Below are 22,221 nucleotides of genomic sequence, written 5' to 3'. Positions count from 1 at the left end.
TGCTAAGGGTGCTGGAACTAAAAGACACTGCCTTCCTACCCAGACCATTTTTTGATTCAATGATTCTGATTACAGAATGAACACAAAACTCAGTTAACATTCATTTTAGAAAACTAAAACTGACAAGTCCTTTTTCAGCTTGTAGGGTGGTTTTTAAGGTTTTGTTTGAGTTGGTTCAATAGCTTCAGAAGTTGAATCGCCTTACAAAAAATGAGACAGGATGTAGTGGGAATGATATTTTTCCCTTTCAGAAATCAGGAACTAGTTAATCTAGCTCATCCTTACCATGAAGCCATATTTTAAAGACACATACCTTCTTGCCAAAATTTCTTCCATTTTCTTCCTGCATTTCTAAAGCACAACAGTCTTAAAAGTCTGAAAAGCCTGAAATAAAGACATTGCTAGACAAAAAATGTCAGAACTTGAAATTCCTACGAGTCATTCCAAGGTCCTTCAGAAGGGCCACTGAAGAGACATTTAAAAGGAGATCCACTTCTGTTTCTTATTTGTCTTGCCTAATATCTTGTAAAGCTATGCAAATGAGCTCTTTTAGTTTTCTGTTTTAAGAAAACAAGAAGCTGATTTTCTGATGTATTAAGTAATGCTTTCACTATGTCCAACCAGAAGGTTTAAAAGTCAGGTGTTGATTCTGACACAACTGACTCATGTATGCTACTGCACATGGTGCTTATTTTACAGGAAAGTTCAGCTGACGAAATGCAAAGGGAAACTGAAATAGATATCTAAAATTAGCAAAAAAAAAAGAAAAAAAAAAAAGCCTACATCTTTTTAAGGCACTTCATTCTTTGCCTCGAGAACAACTAGTGATACTGGTTTTAGTATCTTACTAGTTTTTGTTTTGTGAATAACGATGTAAAAGACAATCTACAACACCATACTGTTAAGAAAGACACATATTTCTCTTGCAAAGAGAAAAAAAATGCTGTAGGACTCCTATTGTAAATTTATGACTTGAGGGGCTGCTTAGTAAGAAAAGTTGACAGCATTTAAAATGTGGCAGGCAGATCAAATGCTCCTCATTTGCTTCACACTTGGAATTTGTACTTCAGAGAGCATTAGCATGGTTTGCATGGGAGTTCTAACCAGCCAAGAACCATTAAAAAGGTGCTCTCTGAAAAGGCATTTTTCATTATTTTAAAATGAACAACAGAAGTCACTCATCTTTCTAATAGTCATAGACCACATTTTCATGCACCTTAACCTGTACACTTCCATCCAGTAGCACAAATACATGTTCAAGGAAAGACATTGAGACGACAATTTAATTCAAATTAGAGCATGTACAACAAAGAACTTAGGTTTTTTGTTTTCACATTGAATTCTGGAAGACAATTATTGCATAAAGTCTACCCATAAAAATTCTGCTGACATGGTTTTCTTGTAAGGCAAATTTGAACATGCAGAGTAAACTTAGACCAGCCGTGCTCCTTGCGATGCAACCATAACAATTCTGACCAGCCCTAGAACTCTAAAGCTGGCATCAATAAATCAAAGTCATTGCCCTAGACACAAAGTCTCCTCCTGCACTCTCTGTCTGAACTTGAAAGAGCTTTAAGATGTCCTTACAAACATAATTGATACCATTAACAGATAAAAAAAAAATAAAATACCAAGGCAAATGCACAGTAAACCAAACATTAAGGCAAATACATAAAATACATCATCCAGACTGGAGATCTAAGCAAAAGACCTTCCAGCTATATGAATCAAATATGCTACACTCAATGCCTACAAGAATTTTATCTTAGCATTTTTAATCCAGGATTTCACAGCTTGCAGGGAATTTTTAAATGCTGAAAAGAATGCAAGAGTTAGTCTAGTCAATGGCAATTGTATCTGACAAACAAATGAATTTTCTACACATATCAGATAAGGAGAAAAACAGAAAGTAAAGAAAATTGCATTATGTTTCTCATTATTTAGAAACCAAGCCTCCAGAACAAGTATTTCTTTCCAATACTATCAAATCTGTAGAGAACCCATCCACACAGAGTAAAATACTTCCTTTTACTGTGGCATATAAAATATGAACAACACAGCTTACAGCATGGGGATGTGTTATGATATCAAATAAATTTCTGCAATCAGACATCTTAATTACATATGCATTTATCCAACTGGGTTTTTCTGGGAGGGAAGAATATCTTTACATGGTGGCTTTTGGCAATCTAATACAGCTCTCATCATTCCATAATCCAAAGGACTGTTCTACCTCAAACTGATATAGAAGAGAATTTGAAAAAATAAATAGATACATGAGAAATAACAGTTAAGAGCAGCTTTATTGAAACTTTCTCACCTACTCCAAAACTAACATGTAAAGAAATATTTAAATAGGAAAAACTTGAACATACTTGTCCTCTAGGAACAGCCCATGTTTCTAACAATCAAGATTCTTTTTCCAATGTTACTTCACCTAAATCTGGGAACACACAAAGAAATCAACTTATCTACCAAATCATTTGGATTTATCTTCACATTTCTTCACAGAACTGACTCTACAGAAGAAAATCAACAGCCTTTAAACCAGGCTGGAAAAGTATCACCAACAGCAAGTTGGACAAATTTCCCCTGTACAAAATGAACAGAACCAAACCTGCTTCTAATGCTCTCTAACCATAATCAAATGGATTGTATCTGAATGACAAGAAGACATTCAACTTTGGCAGAAAATGGCACCTTTTAATTGACATTTGAATACACTTTGATATTTGGGGCAGCACAACATCATAGCTTTTGGTTATCTTAACATCAATTTCAGAGCTTCTGTCTGAGATGCAATTCATTAAAACAGAAGTAATAATTTCATATCTGATTTTAAACAACCTTTCACAGACTTTAAAAACTGAGTTTTCCAAATGTACCTGTCTTTTCAATTTGAAACACTTTCATCGTTGGTGATCAAATTCAACACTAGCAGAAGCATTGTTTTGTGGGGTTTTGGTGGTTTTTTTAAAGCATATAAAGCAAAAATTATTCAAGTACGATGAGACAAATAAATGGCTATTTTAAAATACTTATAACTAGGCCAACTGTCTACTAAAAGCTGTTTATGCTGTCTGAGGTCCCTGTGCATTGACAGGAACTCAAAGAAAGGGTAAGATGCCCTTTTTTCACTGGGACAGAACAACTGTGCCAAAAGGAAGCTCTCCCATTAAAGGAAAACTGAACTGTAGTTCACTTTAGAATTACAACATCCACACCAGGACACTAGGGGGAACCTGAAAGCAATCCACTCCAAAAGTCTCTTGCATGCTCTGATCCTGCCATTAACTCTAAGTTTTCATTCATGAACAAGTGATTTAGATGTACAAGGGAAGAGAACTTTTTGTAGACAACTGAGGTCATAATGCTTAAACATTTGAAATGTAGTCATACATGGGAAAAAACCATGGCACTCTGACAGCCTGCCTCAGACAGGAGGCACAGTAGTACAGAGAGCATCCATCACTCTCTCCATTCTTGCAATTCTTCCAGTCTTTTTTATTGAAGAAAACTATGAAGCTGCAAACTCAATACCAAGAAAATTATGTTAAACAAAAAGCAGTTGAAAAGGCTGCAATGTTTCTTTACTCTTACTGTTTAGGAAATGAAACAAAGCAGCCTGAAGGAAAGTTTGGTCTACATATTTGAAGCTTGTTACTACTTCTGACTCATTCCATAATGGATGCAATTTTTGGATTTTCAGTAACACATGATAATGTTATTAGCAACTTACAGACAGTCAAACATTCCTACTCTCCTAAACAGAATCACCCTGGGCACACTGAACAACAGGGTGCCACACCACAATTCAGATTTTTGGAACCACTGCGTCATCAGGTTTCACTTCTACTCTGGGTATTAATCTGAATATACAAGATAACCCCACATTTCTAAAAGTCTTTTTAGAAGCATTAGGAGACAAAGACAGGCATGCAGTTTTCAGAGATGTCATTAGTCACATTCACAGTCCAACACTTTATAATGAAGATGAAGGAAGAGGGTGATAGAAGAGCGTTCACTAAGGATTTCCTAAAATTGCCCATTTTCTTTCTCTTTAAATAGTAATTTTCTTACCTCTATGCACTTATTGAAACTTTAAAGCAGTATTATACTCCATAACTAAGCTTCCCCAAAAACTCACATACTCTCAGTTAACCATTCATTTTCCAGGTGTTGCAACTGAATTCTTTTTTACTAATGTTAACAATAGAACTGTCAATGCGTATTAATAAAGCACAAATATTTACAGTTGGACTCAAAGATGTTAAAGGTCTTTTCCAACCTAAATGAGTCTGATTTCTATTTAAAGGACATCAGTGCTTACACTGCTGAAGTGGAACATCCTTAATATTTTGTATTAATTCTGAAGCATCAACTGAAACACACTAACTTTTTCACCAAGATTTTATGAACAAACAGCAATAAAGACACAACACCAAAAAAAAAATCCTTTGCTTAAGTTGCTTTTATTGGAAATTTCTGAAACTGCAGAGAAGAAAATTTTAACTATTGTAAATTTGGAAGCCACTGAAAGCACCATTCACAAAAGGATATTACTAATACATGATCTAAGAAGGCATGAACATAACTCACACACACTACACTGTCTTGACAATCAGGCACCACTTCTTTGCAAAGTGAGTAGAGTGAATTACAGGCATTCTCTATTACAATAACAGAGATACACACAACAAAAGTTACTGGTAAGTATTTAAAACCAGAAAGCTCACTTAGCCCTCAGCTGCCAAGGAAGACAAATTGTTCAATCCTTAGCTCCTCTGTTGTGCTGTAGCTGTAAACTATAGCACTTTCTAGGATGAAAAGAAGACTTGATTGCTCTCAGTTGAGGGTCTTAGAACACCATGACAGGACCACAACCAACTATCCAGTTTAAACCAAGTAATTCTGGCTGTTTCATTACATCTAGTCTCTGAACAACTTTGATATAAACCACTGTTCTCATTCATAAGACTTCTATCAAACTACCTGCTACAAGTAAGTTTAACACATTAACTTACAAAATTAGTAGTGTTCACTTAAAGATCAGCTTCCTTATCACTGATCAATTGCACCAAGAGCTCTGCTTCTTCTACATGGGCTCGTTTAGAGTCTTGCCAGTTCACTTGTAACCAACAGTTTTCAGGTTTGGATTTTCCATGATTTGGATTGATATAGGATTACTGATCTTTTTGTCATATAAAATATAAAGCATGTAACTTGGTTTGAAACTTTTTGCCCACACTGGTGGTGCAAAATAAGGGGATCACTGCTCATGACTATCCCAGAGCATGATCACTATGTATATCAAAGGAAAACAAGAACATATTTACAGGCTCTTCTATTTCTGGAACTTCTAACAAAGGTGCCTTCTCAGAGCCTAGGGGATTTACAACCACTTTCTTCAGTGATATGAGCAGCACATGTCAGAGAGAACCAACAAAAGAATACAGTCACATACAGGGCACATTTATATTTCAGCTTTTATCACTATCTGCCTAGAATTAATACACTGGAAAGCTGCTATGGGTCTCTGCCTAGAACACACTTTACCTGGAGCTTAGCAACTCATGCCAAAGTTGAGATAGTAGCACAGTAACACGAGGAAGGGCAATGTTACACTACTTAAAAGGAAGTCAGTTTTCAGCTACATGTGAAGCAATATATGAAACAAATACTGCTGAGCTGCAAATGCCTCCTCCTCACTTTAACTGAGAAGTACTGGTCTACAGCCACCAAGAAAACTTCTCTCCCTGCTGCAGTATAAGTCACTGTCACTCTTGCAGGTATGTGGAGTAACCACATCAATTTTTCAGTTACAAAGCACATTTTTTATAGAAAACATCCTGTGGGAATCCTTCAACATCACAGACTCACTGCTCACACAGAACAGGGTACTCAGTGACAATCCAGTTGGAGGCCAGCTGCCAACAGAGAATCAATTAAGTTGGAAAAAGCCTCCAAGATTATAGAAACCAACCTTTGACCAACCATAAACAGATGAGATTAAAGATGGAAGTCAGGCAAACCTCACTCCAACAATGAAAAGCACTAGATATCAAATAATAAACCACAATGAAGGAGGAAAGGAAGAACTACAGACTTGACAAAATGCCTAAAACTTGTCTCTTGCTTGCTGTTACACATTAATTTTCCATGGAATTCTCAAGAATTACCATGACCACAGAAGCTACAGAAGGATATCACCAAGCTCTGCTTTGCCCCATTTCACCTCTCACAAGTCATTTTCTTGACCATTACCTATCTTAATGATTCCTATGTAAGCAAGGAGACATTGAAAGCAGTTCCCAGATTATTCTCCACTTTTCTACCTGATACTTGACTTCAGGAATACTAATGGAGTTAAAAATGTTCATTAAGTATCTGTTAGTGACATGTTAGATTTGTACAAATGTATTTTGATGTAGAGCTCTACAGGAGACAAGTTCTCCAAATTAAGGTCATGTCCATTCTTTTCTCTAACAATACATAACTTTTTCCATTTAAATTTAGTACACCTTAAAGATAAATACATACACACAGAAACAATCTGTTCACCACCAAAGAGCCATTGTTCAGCTTTCATTAAATTGTACAGCATATTGTATCCATTCATGGTACTTGGATTTTTTTTTAGCAGTCCTCAAGATAGAAAAAAATTTCCTTCCTATCTTCACCCAAGAGCCTGTTTATACCACATACAACTGAAGCTGCAAACAGGTTCTCTATATCAAAAAGTGGCCATAATACATAAAACTGTTCACAGTCTTACTTATAATTGATCCTCTGAGCTTGACTATAGCAGTAACACAAGCCACAAGATAGAAACAAACGTGACACCTTGAAGGTATGCATTTCTTTACTCTTCACTAGAAATTCAAGCATGTCGTACACTTGTATCCAGAAATGAGCATGCATACAAATACAGATTCCCTTTCTATCACTTCCAAAAGTCCTCAGCTCCTCAGCCACAGCCCCCTTGGGCTCTCAACAGCACCTGACACCTGTACTGCCACTGCCCATGCTATCCCCAGCTCTTGCCACCTCTGCAGCCTCTAAAATAAACTTAAACCTCTGTTTGGAAATACTGCCACCATTCTCTAGAAGCAATTTCTGAAAACAGATGCACATTTTCCTGGGTCCCTAGCGCTTTTAGTGCTACCAGATTCGTCTTCTGGCTACAATCTCCCCCAGCACCTGGAAGTGGACAATTCTGACTTTACTCAGAATAAGCACCAGTGGCAATTTAAACTCAACAGTATTCTGCAGCAATCTCTTAGGGCAACAAGACTGCAACTTTCGCTGTTTGAAAAGTTATTATCTAAACAATGGTCATCAAGCACTACACATTTCTTCCAAGAACGTCTTTTTCCAGAAAGGTGAAGGTAATTATTTGTTAATACATCAACCCCCAGCATAGTTTTTAAAATGAGACCTACTCTTCCACCCCTCTCCCAGAGAAACACAGATATAGAGTTGATATATGTGGACTAGGAAGCAGACCTGGTGTGAAGACTACTGTTTCCACATGCAAATGCTCACCTTTATAAACTTCTGGATCCTGGAGGCAATGCAGTCATCAGGCACAAAGCCTGGGCTACCATAAATGGAAATACATTAAATATCCAGTCCCACAACAAATCACTGAATGTGATAGAGAGAAATTCATTGTCTTATTTAACAAAGCAGTGTATTTCAAATTATTTCTCTATCAGGACTAGCTAAAATCACATATACCAAATGGCTTACAGTCAGTTGGCCCCGTTGCCAATGAGAAAGCACACTGAACTTTCTTGTTTTGGCTTTTCAAATCCTTCAGTCAATGCAAAGCACAGAATACAAGTAGTAGTACATTCTTTGGCCCTGAGCATATCAAAGCTCCTCAAACCCCTATTTATATTTTCCCCTTCATTTATATCTTTATAGTAAAGGCAACTTACTCATGCTTAAGAATTAAAGCCTCAGACTAACATTATTTGGCTTTACTCAACAGAATATGGCCATCCTCTTCCTAAACTATAAGCCAACAGGCTACCTACCAAGCCTATCTGCACTATGCAAAAGTTATTAAGAATTGGAATTTATTTGTGTCCATAAATGGATTTTAAGTACATTTAACCACATCAAACAAAATGTTGTTTGACAAGTAAGGTTTCCCCTCATGACAAAATAGTTTGGTAGACAGCTGTTCAATCTAGAAAAAAGATAGCATCCTACTCCTATTTAATTTTTTCTCTTTCCTGGTGATCAGATTTTTCAAACTTTTTTAATGTGTCCTCTAAAGACTCAAACCTAAAATTTTACTTAGTTTAAAAATAAATCTTTGTTCCATTAACTTTCAGAAACAACACTCTCAACTTCTCAATAAACTGGTCTTCAGTTGAAGCTCTACCTAAAGCACCTGTGTATAGAAACAAGGCCCAAAAATATTTATTCTTACAACACTCAGAACCATGTATATTTACATATTTCAGTAAAAGCAATCAAAGTCGATCTAGCAAAATACACCACACAATATGCTGGCAAAAGCCCTCTGGTTATGTTTCTAAAAACATGTAAAGAAATTGCAGGCATTTCATATAGCAACAGCACTTAAGGCAGGCAATGGATGGCAACACTGATGCCAACAAGCAAAAGAAAAGGTTGTTCTTTTTCTGACTGACAGTCAGTTTGAAAATCTCAAGGATTTTTACAAAAATCCATTAGAATAGCTTTAAACAAGTTGCTTGTAATTGCAATCTAAAATTAAAGCTGGTTTTGTAAACTTAATTTATAAGCTGAATCATTATCTATCTGCAATTCAACCAAATATTAATTAAGAGTATCTGCTTTATTAATTTCCTTTTTGATATCTCTCAACCGCACGCAAGCACGGCAAAGTTAATAAAAATAAACAAGCTGAAAAAGGAAAGGATCCTTGCTACTCTTGGGTTTTATCACTTCCTTAAATGAGTCATAACAATCATCAGATGTTATCTGTTTGTTTTTATTTAAACAGTTTTAAAATTCATGGCTGGTAGGGTGTAGTCATTTGACAAACAAAATGAAGACTTTACCACTAACAGGAACACCAACTGTGTCTATTCAGTAAGAAGTTTCTCATTTCCTTTTTCGTACACAAAGTCTGTCTGGAAATATGTTTGACATGTTAAAGAAATGCATGTGCTTACATAATAGTATATCCTCACAATAGTTCTATACAAGCCAAAGGAAAAAAAAATTACAAAAATTAGTACTTTAAAACAAGCAGTAAGTTTAAATACAATCTTCCCAATAGGTTTTTTTTTTCTTTAATAGAAACAAGCAATAAATCTGGCAGTAGTCTAAATAATCCTAACTTGTTGCTTAGACTGCTAAATAAAGTTTGCAATCAGACCTTTGACTTCATTATTTAGTCAGAGAACTCATGGCATACCTTCTTTTAAACAATCTTTCTGGTGAGCAACTAGAAAAGAAGATCCTCTAGTTTTGTACTCACCCTTGTAAGCACCAGCAGCATTATTCAGTTAAAATCCCTCTAAAAAAGAGACAGAGATGAAGAAATTCCTAGAATATGGATTGAAGAAACACTGTTTCCACCTATAACAAACTAAGTTTACAGATATCACAAACAAAAATAAAAAAAAATTAGTTTTTTCAAAAACTGAAGCATCTCCAGTATGGAAGAACTGTTTCTGCTCTACATAATGAGGTATTTATTAAATCCTGTTAAATATTTCCAGATAAGGGAAAGAGAGACCTATTATTACAGGTGCATGATCTGGCAAAATGTGAACATGAAAATCTGTTGTATTTGTTTCTCCATGCTGAGAGGCCAAGAAGTTATGCAACATCGGCCAATGCATCAGCACCAGCCAACTAAAAACTTAAATGTTATTGTTGCTGAATATGTGCCTTGAAGAAATAGCAGTTGTTACAAGTTTACAGAACTGAAGTTGTTAAAGTGATATTGACATGACACGCCCATCAAAAACCAGCTGCAGGTAGACCAAAGCATTCACATTAACATAGGTGTTTTAAACCTATATTGTGAACAGATCTGGATGGCAGTTTAACAGCTTCACAACATAAATGGGAACAGCACATCCACCTACCAGGGCTCAGCCAACAGATGTCACTGCAGTTCACAGCCAAAGCTACAGAGGGCCCTGAACACCTTTCAAGATCATGCAATGTTACAAGGTGAGGTCTCCAACACCAGCCAAAGGAACAGGTACATCAGAGATCCCAGATCCAAGAAGTGCTCAGGGAGGATGTCACCATCCAGATGCTGGCCTGCAGGAGCTCCTGTGCTCCTCCCTGGCTCACTGCTGTCAATCACAGTGGCCTCCCTCACCCTATGGGAGGTGTGCTATCTTTGAGGTGCTGAGCAGGCCAGGTGAAAGAACTGTAGGAGGAGATAAATACATGGCACAAGAGGGAAGATAAGATAAGCAGGAGGTCCTGGGAGATCTGTTATTTGCCAAACAACATTTTGGAATAACTGAAGCTCATCCAATCTTCGAATTACTGGACTTTGCTGCTTATCCATATGGACAGCAGTGATACTTCCAGAACCCATCTACTGAGCAAACTGAGAGTGACTACTGAGTACTGTGGGCAAGGAAGCCCATGTGCTGGTTTCTCAGTCTCTCCAGTGAGAAGCAAAAGGCTCAGGGCAGATTGGATGCATCCAGAGGACCAGTATATGGTTGGTAGCAGAGCTTTTATGCTATGACCATGGAAACCTCTTCCAGGAAGAAGGATCCATCTGATAAAGTGTGATGAGAGTATATTTGTCACCAGGCACAATAAGTCTGTGAGTATGGCTTTAAACTAGGCATGGTAGAGAAAGGTTGCCACACTGAGGAGAATTGAAGATTTGGGAAAACAAGTCAGGGGGCTCAGACACTTCCCTTGTGGAAGTGGCCTGTCTGTGAGCCCATCTCAAGTGCTTCTACACAGCACAGGAAGTTACAGGATTTAGTCCATGCACCACTGCAGAGCTATAACCTCATGGGAATTAAGAGAGTGATGGTGGGACAGCTCACATGGCTAAAGTGCTACAATGGAAGGTCAGAGGCTCTATAGGAAAAACAGCCTGGAAAAGTAGGGAACATGGGTTTCAATCTATGCAAAGGGATGGCTGCAACACCCTGCCTTGCTTGGAATGAGTGACAAGGCATTGAAGACCCTATAGGTAAGGACCAGAGAACAGTCCAATATGGGCAACTTTGTACTAGGTGCCTACTACAGACCTCCTGATTAAGATGGGGGTAGAAAAAGCCTATATTTGAAAGCTGAAGGAAACTTGATGATTGAAGACATTCCAGGGCCTAAAATGAGTAGTGTCTGCTGGTAGGGTATAGCCAAACAGAAGCACTCCAGGAATTTTCTTGAATTTTTTGAAAACTGCATTTTGGTGCAAGTCATCAATGACCCAACTAGTGAATATGCTCTGCTGGACCTGTTGCTCACAAACAAGGAAGAAGCAGACAGAGATGTGAGAGCCAAGAGCAGCCTTGCCTGCAGCAATCATGAAATCATGGAGTTTAAAGTCCTGAGAGAAGAAGAAACACAAATATTACAACATACAGTGCACTACCCAGCACATAGTTACAACATGGCACTTCAGGAAAGCAGATTTCACCTTGTCCAGGGATCTGCTTGGCAGAATCTCCCAGAAGACCATAAAAGAGGGTGAAGGCAAAGCCTGTGAGTACTGGCTGACCATTAAAGACAACATGCTCAAAGCACAACATGCAGGTATCCAAGCAGGCCTGACAATGGACCAGTGTGACAGTGGCTGAGCTCAAATGCAAAACAGAATACATGAAAGGTGGAAGCAGGAGTGGGAAGAACATACAGACATTATCTAACTGTGCAGGGGTGGAGTTAAATAACCCAGAGTTTCGTGGTGGTTGAAAGTTATAATGGATGCTAAGGGCACTATGAAGGGGAGAAAACACACTTCAATTTTTTCATTTAAAAAGAGAAGTTATACAGCAGAAACAAAAAAAAAAATCTTTGTACAACAAGGCATTATTTACGCCAGCATCTGCTAGCCATCCTTTAATTAAAAATGTAAGAGAAAATCTGAAGAATTAAGGCTGCAAACTGGAAATCTGATTAGTTAGCAATAAATGTGATTTACTAGCTGTATTAGCTTACTCATAACCCTATCCAAAAGAAAGTAATCACACATGCTTCCACTTAGCATGATTTTTGAGATCCAGAACACAGCAGCCTGAATCTCTTGACATAGCAACACAAGTTTTGCACTGAGAAGCAGTCACAGTTGGGAAATGAACACCAAACAAGATTCTATCACAACAGCTCTGTGAACAGATTTGCTTTAACCTCTTTCTGTTCTTTGGTAACAAAGACATACATGCAAAACAAGCTGATTAGAGATTCTCTTAGTCTTTTGATTATAATATGCTAGTGACGCAGTGTGTTCACAGTGTTCAGAGGTAGCACTTTTTGTGGAAGAAAATTACTTTTTCTAGCAAGGAATTACTGGTATCATTACCCCTCCCATAACCTAGGTATTCACAATAACTTAGCTGCCTTTTTCTTCCTCCCAAAAAAGATCCCAGTCAAGACACAGCCAGCATATATTTAGTAGACATTAGTCATGGAAAATGAAAAGGAATCAGCCTAGCGCAAAAATGAGTAAGGGAAAAAAAAAATCTTCATTTTACATTTTAGAGAAGCATAGTTTTTGAAGACAGTATTTCCACATACACACTCTAAAAATAGCCACATAGTAAAAACATAATAGCCAAAAAAAAACAGACAGGTTTTCATACAAGTCCTCAGTTCACCCCACCTGCAAGCAGATGTCAGCTCCCAGATCACTATAGCTTCTCTGTAAAAGCAACAGTAGCAGAGGGCAGAGTAGGTCAAACAGCACAAGTCCAACATACAGGGGATGCTTCTCTGTAATTCCCACTTCCTCTCCACAGTTTCCACCCACATGCCTCATTCACAGGAAGCTCCAGTTTGTTTGGAGGCAGACTCCAGACATTCTGTTAAACTGGGACAACAGTTTGACAACAGGTGCCCAATCCGGAAGCATCTACTTAAATTTTAAAAAACCTGCAAGTCTGTTTTCAAGTTTAAAAATATTCTTGTATTTCAGGATACTATCCTAGCAGTACTGCCAAGAAAGTAAGCCTAGATGTCTTAGAGCACAACTACATCTTATGAAAAATATCAGTACTCATTCTGTATAAATTGTAGAAAATTTACACTTCCAATTAGTTTGAATAAGTCCAAACAACTACAACAAAAGACCTGAACCACAAGACATCTCAAAATCTCTCAGTAGGATTCTGGGAAAGAAGATGACTCACCTATACCTCACAAAGAATCACATATTGAGAGTTCAAATGAAGATTTGAATAAGGGTTTACTCTTCAAGTTGGCACTGTGTTAATCTAAAATCATCTTCAAAGCAGAAACAAGAGTGGGGGAAAGGGAAGGTCTAGGTGGCACATTACCAAGGATATAATACAGGGGCAGAGTAAAAAAAAAAAAAAAAAAAAAAAAAGATTTTAGAAAAGAAAATGCTGAAGGAAGACATAAGACAACACAATGAGTAAAGCACTGGGAATGCTTCTGCTAAAATGGGACTTGTTTGAATTAATAAATCGGGGGTATTTTCAAGGTTAGGAAGCACTCCAGCATTGCTGAAATAAGACAACTGATGCCAGTATATCCAAACAGGACAACCATTTCATGACATAGCTTTGAGTCATTTTAATTTAAGGGACTGGAGGAGGGAAAACAAAATTTCAAAAAGCTCAAAAAACTTTGAGCCAATAGCCTTTCCTGGGCAGAAGTCACAAGAGCATCCAGACCCTCAGATAACACCACTGCAGATCAATATTCCCAAAAGTTACTTCAGGCAGCACAAGGTGTACAAAGGCTACGCAGCTCTACTCCTGTAACACTGGACAATTTACAGACAACAGTAATTCCCACAAAGAACAAGCATTCACTTTTTTCTCCACACTTATGAAAACAGAATAGCCTTCCTGCTGTACAGTCCTGGCACTATTATGGGAAGAATAAAACATTTCATCTTCTCTGTAGATAAAGAAATGGAAAAAAAAAAAAAAATTGTAAGTCATCCTCTATAGACAAAATGACTAAAAACACTTTAAGAAACAAAGTTTTCCAAACTTAAGAGACACACTGATACATAACTAAAATGGCTCCATCTACTGGTTAAAATGTATATTTTGTAAGTTATGACACTCTCTAGTGCAGAAACAAGGAACCGTGAGGGTGCCACACAGAAACACAAGACTCTTAGACAGATAATCCCTTCTAATAACTGTTGAGATATGCCAGCAAGACAGATTTGAGATTTGGGACATTTCAAACACATGTAGGTCTTTTTTAAAAATAACGTAATATTTTCATCTACTGGTAATTTTGCAAATGTAAATTTAGAAATTCAAATATTTAAGAATATTGTAATATGATCTGTAAAAGAATGAAAATTCTCATTTTTACCATTCAGACATTTTCTGATCTACACAGTTAAGTAGTACTCGGTGCTCATCCCTGTGTCCTTATCAACAAAACACTCAGTTGAACTTCACTATTCGTATCGTTATTTCAAACCATTAGCTGGACATTTATCTTAATTTTAGCAAAAGAATCTGATGCATCTCTAAACTTTATCATTCCAGAATGTGCTATACCAAAAACATGACAATATTCATTGGAGACCTTCTCTAGCTAAGTTTGAGGATGCTCAAAGTTATACTCTAGGGTTTTTTTTCAATTTAACACTAGTTATAGAGCAGTTCTGTTTACTAAGTATTACTACTGCTTCAGGACTACTAAAGGTCTTGTGCAACATATATCCTTGTGTTAAGGGGCATCAATATTCAAGGGCCCACAACAAATTTGGTGTCATGTGAAAGTCACCTGCAGAAGCAGATAAATGACAAGGATATAAACCAACTACCCCACTTAGCACACCCCAGCTTATTCTGGACAGAAAATAAAACTGCTACAATGAAGCATAATGAAAGTTCTCAAATAACACAAGTTTTTGACAGCCATGGTAACTTTTCAAGAACTCAGAAAGACTGCCAGACATACACTTAAAAGCTTTACAGAGGCCCACAACAGAGTGCAAGCTGTACGAGGTACACACCGTACCCAAAGAGCACAACACAGAAAAGCAGCTTGTCTCTCCAAAGTCACAGCTTCAAGTCTGCAAGCCAGTACAATTCTCTCTGACCAGGGCTATTTAGCTAGGGCACTGCCACACAGCTATAACTCTATTGCTTTAACTTGTGCAGAGCATTTGTTCAGCCAGATGCCACAAACTTGTGGGGGAGGAGAGTTTCCTGCACAGTCCTCAATTATGCAGTACAAACATACCCTCAGTTACCCTTGTCCAGCCATAAAGGGAAAACACCAGTTTGAGCTTACTATGTCAGTAGGAAAAAAAATTTGTATGCACTAGCATAATATTCTTCAGAGACCTGTCATTTGACTTAACATCACAGAAGCCCCATGTTAAATAAGATGACAGCAGAGGATGGTGACTGTAACCCATCTGATAACATGCATGCACAGCTGTGAAAAAAAAGTAAAAAGCTGCAGCCAACCATGTAGCCACTTCAGAAAAAGCACTGTGACACTAATGCCCTCTTCAGTGAGATAAGGCAGACCACAGTACTTCCCTGGTTTGATTAGGAAAGCCAGAAGGAGATCCCTGGAAACATGCCCTTCTCCAACAGAGCCACTTTCAGTTCTATCATCATCTACAGTAGAATTAATGATACAACCAGATGTGCTCCACTGAAAGATGACACAAACCCATTACTTAACTATACTGCATAATCTACAACCTTGTGACTATTTTGATATATGTGATGCAGTAACAAATACTAACAGAAAAAAAAGTTTCCATCTACTTTAAGATAACAAAGTATTTTGAAAATACTACCTGCAAAAACATCTAGAGACAGAACTGCACTGCACATTCCTTTAAATGCTATTTACAGCTGTTGCAAAGAAGCCCTCCAAACTATGTGGTAATGAACACCATAATGACAAAAGCTAGAAGCTGGAACTAAGATCACTCATATCAAGCATTTTTAATACCATAATTGCAATTGTAAAATTCACCACTGTCTAAAAAATAAACTACCACGTCCCACCCCTATTTTAAACAACCCAACAAGAATTACCATAAGTAGCTGTTAAAGGAAGAGGAAAAACAAGACAAGCATACAACTCCTCCTCCTTACTCACAACCTCCAGCTGTTTTCAAATGGGATTTCCTGGGGCTGCTGCTCATCCACTAACCTCAATGTATCTGTCTTCCAACCTTTCTCCAATCTCCCCTTAAGTTCACGTTGTATACATTGTATAGGAAATATAGCTGTGAATCCCTACCCTGAGTTTCTTTTATTTGTTCTGAACTTAGCACCTAAGTCTGATTTGACTGTGTCTCCTCTTCTGTGTTCACCTACTTTCTCCACAGTTTTATAGAGCCTTACTATATCACTCTATCATCTCTACTAGGCTGACAAGTCCTAGATTGTTGAATCCTTTATCATCTTTAATTCACATCTTCTTGTTATTCAGTGAATGTTTTCCAATAATAATGTATCTTTTCTAAGGTGAGGGGCAGAACATCTAAGAGTATGCAAGGTAGTGGATATATGCAGTTATGTTTTGTATTTTCTAGTCAGCCCAGATGCTCTGATCATCAGTTACTCTCTGGTTGTAATAACTATCAGGCATTTGTTTCACCTCGCCTTCTAACATTCAAGTACATATTGCCACCAATCAGGTTCCTCAAAACACCAAACTTCTAAACAGTTCTTCATTCTCTTCTGTAAGGCTGGACCTAAAGTATAAAACATGCAAAGTTAAAGGATTTTTCTGTATTTTTGAGAAACTAAATGGGAGGGGGAGGGGGCAGCATGTGACTGACAGAAGTGCTCCTCCATAAGAGAACCACCAGATCTTAATTCATTACATATCTAATACTCCATGAACACAGAAACAACACTGGAGGGAGGAATAAAAGAAATTTTTAGGGATCCCTCTGTTTGATTAAACTTCTGTACTTTTAAGCCACAGCAATGAAGCTCTCAGACTTGATCTGCACTTTCTTACAAAGTCCTTTCATCTTATTGAGATGTTTATTTCTGAAAAACTTATGCATACGTAAGGAGTTTCAGCAAGCTTTGCTAGCAGGAAGGTAGCCTGTACTGTCAAGAAACACAGGATTAGAAAAGTTAAGTCAAGCTCTATTGTCAAAAGTACTTATCTTTGGATTAAGTAGCTCTCTTGCATATAAAACCACAAGTCCAATACTACTATACCATGCAATTGCCCAAAGATCAGCATGTCCTGTCTTTCTGTAAGCCATTTACTTCATATGTTTTCCCCAGAAGTTCCTTTTTTCCAGTTCCTACCAACTCTTCTATCCTCTCACTTTTCTAACCATTTCAACTCAGCTGGAATTGCCTCCCAAATGCACTCTGGCACCAAAGCTGGGTATTGCTGTTGCAAGGAAACCAATCTGGACCCCTCCACAGAGCACCTCTCTTCAAAACACCTGTATCAAAAACGACCATGCAATAATACAGCAGGAATTTGTCCCAAAAAATCATTTTTCTTACAACAGAACCTAAATGACTGCTGCCAGACCAGATAACTATGCTCAGGGCACACTGACTTTCATGACATCTGCAATACTACTTTCATTTGGATTCACCTGAGGGTAACCATTACCATCTTCCACTGCAACCCTACACTTGAAGATCAAAGTTTTTCAACTCCCTCCACACAGCTTAGCATCTCTCTTTACTATATGGGAGCATTCTGCCAGCTAAGAAGAGATACCTCATACAGAGGGGAAAGGTAGTTTTAACATGAATGAAACTGATTAAGTACACTTCTCTATATGGAACATACCTTGATCAAGTTTACAATTAGGAATATACCTTTCTTGCAGTATAAGCAGTGACAAGATGGAGAAATGCTCTAGAACACGTGTGCAAAACCTTTTGACCTGAGCATAAGCATTAACTTCTGAAGTCAACATACAAAGATTGTAACATTTGCAAAATTCATGGCCCTTTGAACCACTAAGTTATCAAGCTCCTGTTATAACAAAGGAAAAACACACTGAACATACTGATGTCACAGGAAGCGAGCACTTCATTAGACTGCCAATTTTATCAAATGTGACTCAAGTCTCTCCTTGAAGAGTAACGGAAAGATGATGAAAACTCATGTGTTTTCATTTCACGGTCCGTCACAGCATTCTTTGTGCTACGAGCTACACATCCCTCCTCTTCAGGCACTGGACAAATCCCTGTGCGACACCTTTTTGGAAAAGGCCCTGAAGGAGAACATCAGAGAAAGAGCTCAGAGGCTCATTAACAAAATCCAGACCTTGAGTCATCTGAAGGGAGGGGAAATTACAAGCGTGGAACCACATGTATTTTTCAGCAGCACAGAAAGGCAACACATGCCCGCTTCACTGAGCCACCCGGCCGAGAAGGAAACGAACCCGAGCTCCGCAGGTTTACCCATCTCCCCCGCACCGACACTTCCACTCCCCGGGACTACAAACCCGCCGGGGCAGCGCGCCCACCGCCCGAGCCGACCCCGCCGCCGCGCAACGCGAGGACAAGGGAAGCTCGCCGCTTGCCATGTGTGCGCACTTCTCCCTCGCCCAGGAACTCGTCAGCCGGCGGGGCAGGCAGAAAGGCGAGGCCAGGGGCGGCCGCGCCGCCCACCGCCGCCGGCACGAGCCCCGCGGGGCTCTCACAAAGGAACGGGGGGGGTGCCCGGGGCAGCCGCGGCCGCCGAGCGCACCGAGCCCGCGGCCGAACAAAAGGCTCCGGCCCCGCCGCCGCCCCCCGGGGATGGCGGGAGGGCTGGGGGGGCGCGGCCGCGCGCACGCGGCGGGCACGCGGGCACGCCGGGCGGAGGCGCCGGGACCCCCGGCCCGAGGAGCCGCCGCCGAGGGCTGGGAGCCGCGGCCCGGCCCCCGCCGTGCCCCGGCAGGAGGGCAGCGGGACCACCCCGGGCGAGACCCGGGGCAGCGCTGCCCCGCGGCGGCCCCTTTGTGCGCCCCCCCCCACCGCACCGCACCCCCCGTTACCGTGGTGAGCAACGGTCTCATCTGCTCGCCCGCCCGCTCCTCTTCCATCGCGGCCCCGCCGAGATCGCCCGGGAGACCGAGCGAGAGAAAAGGGCGCGGAGCGGCAGGCGAACGGCGAGCTGGAAACGGACGCGGGGGCTGCGCTGCCTGGCGGAGGCGGGCGGCGCCGGTGCCCTCAGGACGGGGCGGCCGCGACTGCTCCGCCGCGCCGGGGGCTGAGCCCGGACCGCCTCGGCGGCGCGCCCGCGGCCCCCGCCCCGCGCCGCCGCCCGGGCCAATGGGAGGAGGCGCAGCGCGGCGCGGCCCCGCCCCTCCCGCCGCCGGGGCCGGAGCGGCGCGGGGCGCGGGGGCGGCGCGCGCGGTCCCACGCGGAGCCGCGTGGCGGGCCCGGTCCCCGCGCCGGGAGCGCCGCCGGGCGCGAGCGATCGGCTCCCGGGAGCGCTGCCGGGGACTGCGCCCGCTTGATGCTTGCCTTCCTTTCCTTTTCCTTTTCTTTTTTCTTTCTTTTTCTTTTTTATCCTTTTTCTTTTTTTTTCTTTTTCTTTTTCTTTTTCTTTTTCTTTTTTTTCTTTTTCTTTTTTTTTTTTTTTTTTTTTTTGTTTTGTTTTTTGGACGCACTTCGCACTTGCCGTTAACTTCTGCCAGGCTTTTACCACGCAAGCTGAAATTTTCCATGCCAGGTGTCTGCCTCGGGCTGATTTTTTTTTTTTTTTTTTTTTTTTTTTTTTTTTTTTTTTTTTTTTCTTTTGGGAAAATAATTCAGTCATTTCCAAAAATAATGTTCTTTGCCGTTGCTTGAATAGTCCAACAATTCAAAAGGATGGGGGGGGTGGGAGGGAGTAGTATCAAGGTTATACTTCTGGCTGCCCCTGTAAAGCTTTGCTCCAGTGAAAGTTTTTAGAAACAGCTGTTAACACTTGTCTAGTAGAGATAACTTTGCCTCTGTCTGTCTCTGTAAAAATTGCAATCTCCTTAGGCTCATTCAGTTGTGAAATACCTTGTGCTGATGGGGCTGAACATCCACGTACAGCAGGTGAACCGTCTCTTCATGCTTCCTGTTCTTGTCTACATGCCCACGTTGCCCTGGGGCTCCTCCTTCCACCTGCCCCCACTACACTTTAGGGAGGATTGCATACTGTGGCTCCTTTTTCTACCCTGACGCTCTGCCTGGCCTGAGGAGAATTTATTTGCCCACACTTCTGACACAAGCTGTCACTGAAGCTCTAACATGGGCACCAGCAGGGCAGAGAGGCCACGAAGCACCATATAACATAGGCAATACTGCCAATTCCCTGGATCACTTTCAGGATGCTTTGGGCTTAGCATTTTTTACAGTGTCTGAACTCTGAATGGCTGGAAAGTGTCAGGAAGAAAATAGCAGTGACTTTGCTGCAACAGGGCCAGTCCCAGCTTGACTTCTGAAAGAAGCAAAAAGTCTAGAGTCACTTGATGGGAGGCACAGAGGTTTCAGCATCAGGATGGGATCAGTGTAAAAGTGAAGGCAGGCTGACTGATGCAGATGCAGCACAGTCAAGACAAAGCAACGTGAGGGGATCTCATCTGGACTGGGTCTCAAACAAGCCCTCTCAAACAGAGACAGAAGAGCTTCTGGTCTTATCAGCAGTTTTGGAAGCAGCAAATGAAAGGAATGCGTGCATCAACAAATACCGTGCTGAACTAAGAACACTATAAAAGGAGGCTGTGCAGAGCCTGCAGACAAAAATATAAACCTGGCTGTGGAGGGAAAGCAGGCCTCTGGCACTGCCTACCAGCAGGAGGCTTAGCACAGCCTCAAACCCTGGCTTGCTTTGGAGGCTGGCCACAGGAGAGCAAAAGGCTCCAGACATTTGCCTGAGCCTGGGGAGGAAGAGCTGATTGATGACCAGCAACTCTCTCTATGCTTTTCAGGAAAGGTGCTGGCAGAGCCAAATCAGTCTGCAAAGAAATTAGTTCACCATTTCTCTGAACAGAAGCAATGCCCTGGAGGGAATAGCAGGTGCACACACCATTGGATGGCAATGGGCACAGATGCAGTCCTTGCAGTCCTGGCCAGAGCTCCTGACCCATACAACCTGGAGGGGGGTTTTAAATGAAAGATTTGGCATGGGCCTACACCAGGTCACTAAAACCTGCCCTTTGAGGAATGCATCATTAGTGCAAACTACACCTGCCTAGTTGTACTGAGGAGATGAAGTAAGGCAAGCTGTGTGGAACTGATTGAATAGAGAGCAGTCTTAACACATTCTTCAATCAAAGATTATGACTCGGTCAGGTCTCAGATGAGTTTTATTGGATAATAAAGCACTGTGCACAGCCACCACAAAAATAATAACCTTGATATAAAGGGCTTTGATACACCTGCCGTATAGTTATACTGCAGTTATAGTTATAATGACCTATTCTGTCCTTTCCTTTTCCAGGAACAGTACTGGCAGAGTTTCAGCCCAGAAAGACCATTGAAAACGGTCTTGTACAAAACAGCATGGGTATAATAGGGATAGATTGTAACTTCAGGTCTCACATAATTGGTGCTAAACAAGTCTTGGGAGGCAGATTGCAGTGGTCTTCCATTGATATTGAGATGAACACAACCCATCTTCACAGGCACTGAACTTCTCCATTCTCTGGGGATTCAGCCCAGAGAACAGTAATGTCTAAAACAGGACTTCCCATAATGTGCAGTGAACAACAATATTTAGGAGGTTTCTCAGGGGACAACAGATGAAGGGTTAGAGTGAGAAAAATGTTTGGTCCATCAAAAAGGAGCCTACTGACATGAATGCCAGTTAGGTTTTGGCATAAAAGGATCCCCCGTGATCTCTGAGATGGGATCTCTGACCAGATGCTCTAGCACTTTTTTCACTGCCATCAGAGAATGCCCAATGGACAAATCAAGGTTCAGCAGGGTAGTAGGGCCCAGCATTGATTCACCTTACTTCCTTTGGCACTCTGCTGAGAACAACATCTCCAGGTGAAAACACAGACATTTGCTGAGCTGAAAAACTCACTGCATTCCATCTGGCCACCATATGTATAACTACAGCAGAAAAGGCCAGCCTAGCTTCCCCATGCCATGC

General features: G+C 40.6%; 1 protein-coding gene across 2 annotated transcripts in view; it reads right to left on the bottom strand.

The window, feature by feature from the left end:
* The window catches only part of SLC4A7 (solute carrier family 4 member 7), a 91,165-nt gene extending 71,788 nt beyond the window's left edge, over positions 1–19,377 (bottom strand). Inside the window, exon 1 of one of the 2 annotated variants that reach the window (XM_056484428.1) lies at positions 19,145–19,377. In XM_056484428.1, coding sequence (XP_056340403.1) covers positions 19,145–19,192 — 48 coding nt within the window. In that variant the 5' untranslated portion in view covers positions 19,193–19,377. The remainder of the gene's footprint in view (positions 1–19,144) is intronic. The other variant, XM_056484426.1, reaches the window with a different exon arrangement.
* Positions 19,378–22,221: the final 2,844 nt, after the last annotated feature.

Source organism: Oenanthe melanoleuca, chromosome 2 (assembly GCF_029582105.1).
Source record: "Oenanthe melanoleuca isolate GR-GAL-2019-014 chromosome 2, OMel1.0, whole genome shotgun sequence".
Lineage (NCBI taxonomy): Eukaryota > Metazoa > Chordata > Aves > Passeriformes > Muscicapidae > Oenanthe > Oenanthe melanoleuca.
The sequence above is the reverse complement of the archived record's forward strand: the minus strand, read 5'-3'. Positions and strand labels throughout refer to the sequence as shown.